The sequence below is a fragment of the Corvus brachyrhynchos genome, unplaced genomic scaffold (genome assembly GCF_000691975.1).
Source record: "Corvus brachyrhynchos isolate BGI_N302 unplaced genomic scaffold, ASM69197v1 scaffold99, whole genome shotgun sequence".
Lineage (NCBI taxonomy): Eukaryota > Metazoa > Chordata > Aves > Passeriformes > Corvidae > Corvus > Corvus brachyrhynchos.
In genome coordinates, this window is record NW_008239778.1 from 957,730 (window position 1) to 964,929 (window position 7,200).

The 7,200-nt window shown below is 51.3% G+C and overlaps 1 protein-coding gene across 1 annotated transcript in view; it reads left to right on the forward strand.

Moving 5' to 3' along the window:
- The window catches only part of LOC103621589 (argininosuccinate lyase), a gene marked incomplete at its 5' end in the record, with an annotated part of 8,987 nt that extends 2,589 nt beyond the window's left edge, over nt 1-6,398 (forward strand). The window contains 16 exons of the mRNA XM_017742957.1: nt 4-11; nt 1,329-1,523; nt 1,634-1,717; nt 2,023-2,054; nt 2,579-2,719; nt 2,892-2,969; nt 3,215-3,292; nt 3,684-3,736; nt 3,959-4,021; nt 4,188-4,302; nt 4,957-5,041; nt 5,240-5,299; nt 5,435-5,518; nt 5,784-5,864; nt 5,960-6,066; nt 6,158-6,398. Coding sequence (XP_017598446.1) covers nt 4-11; nt 1,329-1,523; nt 1,634-1,717; nt 2,023-2,054; nt 2,579-2,719; nt 2,892-2,969; nt 3,215-3,292; nt 3,684-3,736; nt 3,959-4,021; nt 4,188-4,302; nt 4,957-5,041; nt 5,240-5,299; nt 5,435-5,518; nt 5,784-5,864; nt 5,960-6,066; nt 6,158-6,308 — 1,415 coding nt within the window. The remainder of the gene's footprint in view (nt 1-3; nt 12-1,328; nt 1,524-1,633; nt 1,718-2,022; nt 2,055-2,578; nt 2,720-2,891; nt 2,970-3,214; nt 3,293-3,683; nt 3,737-3,958; nt 4,022-4,187; nt 4,303-4,956; nt 5,042-5,239; nt 5,300-5,434; nt 5,519-5,783; nt 5,865-5,959; nt 6,067-6,157) is intronic.
- Nucleotides 6,399-7,200: the final 802 nt, after the last annotated feature.

Sequence of the window (7,200 nt, forward strand, 5' to 3'; positions counted from 1 at the left end):
CAGCAGCCGAGGTGAGCGCGGACTTTGCTTCCCCGGGGGCTGTCCGGGGGTGCTCAGCCGAGCGGAGCTGTCTCGGAGCCTCCGCGTTCTTGCCTCTGGCTCCCTGGGAAAGGCCGATGCCCCGTGCCTGGGACTCGGGCTCAGGCACAGGCACCTCCCAGCAGCTTGTGTAAACACTGCTCGGCACAAAAGCTGCGTTTTCAGTTTCCTTCCCTGCCGAGACGTGACCAGGCATCCTGGCGAGTCTCACTTTCTGCTTTCCAAGTCGGTGCTCCACGTTCCAGGCAGTGCCCATCACTTCCAGGCTGGAAGCCACTGCTCCAAACAGTTCTGGAGCATCCTAAAATTAATCTTGCAGCTTTGATTTCCCGATTGTAAATGTGTATTTGCAGTGTTTTTGCTGACACACTTCTTGCTTTGATGGAAAACTTTAAGTACTGAAGTTGTACCTGGATATTCCTGTTCCCCACTCAAGTGCTGAGCCTCTGGAATAGCCTTTAATTTAGCATTAATTTTGCTCCTGGGGGCACCAAATGAGTGCTGAGGAGCTCTAACACTTCTTTTTAGATTCTGATTCCTCTCTCTGCCTTCCTTCAGCTTTCTAACAAAGCTGCCTTCCACACATGGCTGCCCCTTATCTCTGCAGGCACTCTCCTGTTGTCCTTTCAGGCTCAGGGACATGGAGACAGTCACCAGGGAAAACATCTTTAAGGTTACTCAACAGTGTTTTGTCTGACTGGTAAAGCCCTGGCACAGATCAGCTTCCAGCTGTCCTGCCAGCTCTTGCTGTCCATGGTAGTTATAGTGACCAGCATGAGAAGAAACTTGTTGGGGTGTTTAAAAAGTAGATTAGTAATTATTATCCACTCTGCAGTGCTGCTCTATTTTGTCCCTTCCTTCAGGAGTCCTTCAATTCCTTTCTGTGCCTGGTAGCACTGGAGAGTTGCTTTTGAAATCTTGGGTTTCAGTGTAAGTCTGGCAGAATTAAAACTTCAGGGGTTGTCTTACCTAGGCAAGCAAAAAGCTCCTGAGCAGGTGACACAGCTCAGGTGAGGCCACCCAGGCTCTGAGTCACTGCTGGAGAAGCTCCCACATGACACACGCCCTGCTGTGGGGCACAGCTGGAGCCCTGCACAAGCCTTTGGTCACCCACTGAAATGGGTGACACATTCCAGGGGGTGAGGTCACCACAGGAATCCTGGTTTGGGTGGGAAAACCCCACTTTTGTTTCTGTGCTGGCCCCCATAAATGCATCACTGGATGTTATATCCTGCATAGGATTTATCTGAAGTTATTAGGCCACTTTAATTCACTGTTTTCTCTCTCAGGGGAATAAACTTTGGGGTGGAAGATTCAGTGGAAGCACAGATCCAATCATGGAGATGCTCAATGCTTCCATTAGCTATGACCAGAGACTGTCTGAAGTCGACATCCAGGGGAGCATGGCTTATGCCAAAGCCTTGGAGAAGTCTGGGATCCTGTCTAAAACGGAGCTGGAGAAGATCCTGAGTGGCCTGGAAAAGGTATTTCTTTCCTTTTCAAACTGTCAGGTGAATGATTCTCTCCTGACCTGAGAGCAGCCTCCTTGGATTTAATCACCATCGTGGCTGACTGGTTCTTCTGGTGTTTGCAGATCTCTGAGGAATGGTCCAAAGGAGTATTTGTGCTGAAACAAACTGATGAGGATATCCACACTGCCAACGAGCGCAGACTAAAGGTTTGGCTCCTCTAACCTCTTGGTCCTGATCCTCTGCCTGACACTGAGGGCTTGTGCCTCTGTCCCTCTGTGAAATTCCTTTAGAGCTCGTGGCACTGAACCCCTGGGGCACAGCCAAGGGTCCCCAAGCCCCTTTTTGTGGCACTGTACAAGCCCAGAACCCAAACCTGCCCTCCCCAGAACACATCCCATGGCTACTCCCTGGATCTTGGAGCTGAGTCCCTCCCAGGCAGGGAGATCTGCTCATGTGGATTGTCCTGCTTAGAGCACAGAGATCGTGACAGCAATCCTGCTCTTGTCCTCAGGAGCTGATTGGAGACGTAGCTGGGAAGATCAGGTACAGACAGAACCTTTTTTTCTTCCTCTGTATTCCTCCTCCTCAGTTCTTTAATTGAATATTTTTATGCAATCCTTCTCATGCCCTGGCACACTCTAGCCTGTATTCCCTTTAAATTAATGATGGCTTTAAACTAATGATGCTGCAGTGGCTCATCCATCCAGGGGAGTGGGATGTGCGGCTGCTTCCTGGTGGTAAAAGGCCACAAAATTCCACTGACATCTCTGAAAAGCTCCAGAACCACTGATTCTGCTCGCTGGGAGCCACACATCATTCAGGATCAGTGCTCCTCAGGATGATCAACTTTTGTTGGTTGGGAATTTTCTGCTTCAAACTTGACAATACCTGAGAAGTCCACTGAAAAAAATGGATTTTGGTTTTGTCTGTGGAAAGCAACAGCAGCTTTCACAAATCAGTGACCAGGGATGCATTCCATATGAGGAGGATTTCCCTTCCCATCACCCAGAACTAGGAGGGGATAACAGTGCCAGGGAGTTCTCCTGAGCATTATTTGGTCACTAAATCTGTCCCATTGTGCTTGGCCTGGCTGTGGCCAATCTCCCACAGGTTGTGACTGACCTGAAGCTGTTCATGAAGAATTCCCTCTCCGTCATCTCCACGCACCTCCTGCGGCTCACTGAGACGCTGGTGGAACGCGCTGCCACGTGAGTCCTTTTCCACAGTCCCTGTTTTCCATAACTTTGGCCTTTTTGGGAGCAGGAGATTTTTAGGCTTGTCCTTTGACAGTGCAGCAGCAGGGTCTCCTGTGCAGGGAGTTACAGACCTGTCTCTGCCCTCCTGTCCCTGCTGCTCACCTCTCCCTCCTTTCCCTCCCAGAGAAATCGATGTGATCCTGCCTGGCTACACCCACCTGCAGAAAGCTCAGCCCATCCGATGGAGCCAGTTCTTGCTCAGGTGAGCACCTCCCACCCTCTCCACCCTCGGGGCCCTGCTCTGCTGAGGGGACAGCCAGGGGTGGTGACAAACCAGAGGGAACCTCACAAACTGGAACAGGAATTCCCTGTGTGGCTCTGACCAGCTGGGAATCTAAGCATGGATTGGGCAACTCCCCGTTCTCCATCCTTTGGCCATTCTCACCTCCTGAGGTGCAATATTGTCCAGCTTCATCTCCAAGTTTCATCTCTCCTGTCCTTCCCCAGCCATGCTGTTGCTCTGACCCGGGATTCCGAGCGCCTGGGAGAGGTGAAGAGGAGGATCAATGTCTTGCCTTTGGGAAGGTAAAATTTATTTTTTATTGTGATCCTCAGTCCTCATTTTGCTCTGAGATAAGGCCAAGAGGCAGATCTGTCCATCCCCTGAAACACTGGGGTTTCTATTCCATAGACACTGCAGCCCAGCTTCCCTGTCCAAAGGTTCTCACCATAAATATATTGTTCTATCCCTTGGAAATCAAGGATTACAAGGCTTCCATCAAGCAAACCTTCCTCCTTGAAGAGAAATTCTGGTTTACTCCAGAGTTCAGAATTTGATGAGCCTCAGAGCACACTGTGACACCAAAGTGAACTGGGGGAGGGAAATCTTCAGAGAGGTGTCACCACTAGAGCTCAGCTTTGGTTGGATAGCAGTTTGGATATCATGGGTGACTTCTGGTTCTTTCTTCCCTGGCAGTGGAGCTCTGGCTGGGAACCCTCTGGGAATCGACAGAGAGCTGCTCTGCAGTGGTAAATGTTATCCTGGTGTTGAGGAACAGGAATACTCAAAATATCTGGGCCTCTGGGACGCATCAGCACATTGTCCTGATGTTATTTTGGATGTGTTGCAGCACTTTAACAAGGGGGTGGAGGGTAATGAATATAAAAAGTCACTTGCACTGAGGCAGCCTGGTGCATTCAGGCTCCTGTCAGGGCCAGTGTGACCTCCTGCATCCATCCCCTTCCTTGCAGAGCTGGAATTTGCTTCCATCAGCCTGAACAGCATGGATGCCGTCAGCGAGAGGGACTTTGTGGGTAAGCACAGGCAAATCTTCCCAGCACTGTGGGAAGCAGCTCCTGACACCTTTCCAGTTAACTTAACAAGGGGCTGAAATCCAGCACTAGGAGCAAAGGCCCAGTCAGGGTTCTCTGAGTTTTCCAAGCACCTTTTCCCCCTCCTCATTTCCTGCCTTCCGTGCAGTGGAATTCCTCTCAGTTGCCACCCTGCTGATGATCCACCTCAGCAAGATGGCCGAGGATCTCATCATCTACAGCACCAGCGAGTTTGGCTTCCTGACCCTCTCTGATGCCTACAGGTAGGTCTCAACCCTGGGCAGAGCTCCTCCCTCAGCCTCTCCTCCTCAGCTCTCCCACCCTGGGAGGGTGAGGCAGTGGTTGGGGTCTCTCTGTGCATGAGGCTGACCCAGCATCAAGAGCTTTGCACAAAGGCACCCTCAGGTGCCTATTCATCCTCAGGGTGAATATTCCTCAGAAATGCTCATTTATTTGTCATTCTGGTAACTTAACCACATTTGCATTCATCAGCAACTCCTGTCCAGCAACTGCTGGCAGAGAGAACTTCCTGCTGTGCTGGGAATGCTGCCAAAGCCCTTCCTTGCCTGGCTGGGATTGCAATCCCAACAGACTCCTTGTCTGCAGGGTGGCACAACCACAGCCCTCCCTCTGTGAAGTCACATCAATGCTTAGTCTGGCCTGCTGGTACCACCCTGGAGGAGCTTGGAGGGAGAGCCTCCTTTTAACTCTGTCTTTGAGGGGTGGGACTCTGTGGGAGCTTTAGACAAGTTGCAAAATCAAAGAGAAACTCAGCAGTTCACTGATTTCCTACACCTGAAACAGGACTATGATGAAGGGGGACCTACGTGTTGCTTTTGGAGGGCTGGGTCAGTGATGATTTGTGTGTATGGATGGGAGTTTTGCTCACCAGTGCACTCCACTCATCTCCCATCCAGCACTGGCAGCAGCCTGATGCCTCAGAAGAAGAATCCTGACAGTCTGGAGCTGATCCGCAGCAAAGCCGGCCGAGTGTTCGGACGGGTGAGCCCCAAAAAGGAGGAAGAGGGAGGGAAAATTGCTCATATTGGGGCTGGAGAATCCTCCTTTTTCTTGCCTTTTCTTTCCTAAAGAGCTGTGCCCAGTGTGGGAAGAGCTGTGGCCAGTGTGGGCTCTGGACCTGCCCTGAGGCTGTGCTTTGCTCTGTTCCTCACTCCCTGCCTCTCCTGTTTCCCTCTGCAGCTGGCTGCAATGCTCATGGTCCTCAAAGGACTCCCAAGCACCTACAACAAGGACCTGCAGGTAAAGCCTTTGTTCCTTTCCACACCATCTCTCCTGCTGGCTGCAAGAGTCAGGAGAGCTGGGCTGCTGAGCCTGGTGGGTTTTTGTTCTGTACCAGCTTGACTCAGAGCCATTTCCATCGCTGTTCCAACACAGGAGGACAAGGAGGCCGTCTTTGATGTCGTAGACACCCTGAATGCTGTGCTCCAGGTTGCCACTGGAGTGATTTCCACCCTCCAAGTAAGGCTTTTTCTTCATCCTCTCAGTATTGAACATGATTGTGGTGCACATTCTGTGAGTAACTCAGGGAGCAGAGCTCCAGACTGTTCCCAAATAAAATCACTTCAGTGCCTCACCCACATTGCTCATTTTGGTCCCCTCTGTCAGCTGCTCAGGGGGTCAGAGCATCCTTTTAGAGCTCCAGATGAATTCCCCTCACTCTGAGCACTAACATGCCCCAAGGAGGAGCTGATGGTAACGTGTCCCTGGGATCCTCCTCCTGCAGATCAACAAGGAGAACATGGAGAGGGCGCTGAGCCCGGAGATGTTGGCTACTGACCTGGCTCTTTACCTGGTTCGGAAGGGAGTAAGTGCCAGAGGGAGACCTGGAGCTGGGATTTCTTTGGATGCAGAGGAGGAACTGAGCTGAGTCCCCTCTGCTCTGTCCCCTTCCCACTGCAGATGCCCTTCAGACAAGCCCACGTGGCCTCTGGCAAAGCCGTCCAGCTGGCTGAGACCAAAGGCATCACCATCAACCACCTCAGCCTGGAGGACCTGCAGAACATCAGGTTTGTATCTCTGTTACTTCAGCTCCCCAAAGTGCCCCAAAACCCTCTGCAGCAGCCCAGAGCCCCCTGACAGCCCTCCCTGTGCCCCCAGCCCCCTGTTTGGCAGCGACGTGGCGCAGGTGTTCAGCGTGGTGAGCAGCGTGGAGCAGTACACGGCCGCGGGCGGCACCGCCAAGAGCAGCGTGTCCGCCCAGATCGAGCAGCTGCGGGAGCTGCTCAAGAGGCTCAAGGAACAGGCTTAGAGTGTGGGGAGAGATCCCGTGCCTGCAGCGTTGTGCCTGTGCCACTGGTCTGGAGTTAATAAACACTGGGGTGTCTGTAGTTCACTGAAATTCCTCTCTTGTGTCTTGATACTTCAACAGCTCATCCTCCTTCCTATCCCCAAGAAGGCACCTGGCACACCTTTTTGCCATTTCCAGTAACTTTTTACCCTCACACTTCAAAGAGTGACTCTGAAAATAAATAGAAGTAAGTAAGCAGGCAACAAATAAATAACCAGAATTAAGTAAGCAATAATAATAAGGTGTGCCAGGGGAGGTTTAGGTTGGACATCAGGAGGAATTCCCCCACAGAAAAGGCGATAAACATCAGAACAGGCTGTGCAGGGAGGTGGAATCACTGTCCCTGGACGTGTTTAAGGGAAGAGTGGATGTGGCACTCAGTGCCCTGGTCTGGGTGATAAGAGTGGCATTGGGTCACAGGTTGGACTCGGTGACCTCGTAGGTCTTTTACAACCTAAATGATTCTGTGATTGATTGATAAAATAAATAAATAAATAAATATGTAAACAAGCAAGTCAGTAAATGAGAAATAAGTAAAAGTAGGCAATAAATATATTAAAACCCCTAAGTAATAAATACGGAGGAGAGAGGAGAGGAGAGAGAAGGGAAAAGGAAAGGGAAAGGGAAAGGGAAAAGGAAAGGGAAAAGGAAAGAGAAGGAAAAATGAAAGGAGAAATCACTCGCCACCTGAGTAAATTCACCAGTCCTCCTGACTCGTGGAGGCGCCTTTACGGCAGGACAATCGTAGCTTTGTCCGGAGGTGACCGTGGGACAGAACCTGATCCCTGACACCCTCTGCGGCAGCTCATCCCGCCCGGGCAGGACGGGGACCGGGACCGTGACAGGGATCGGG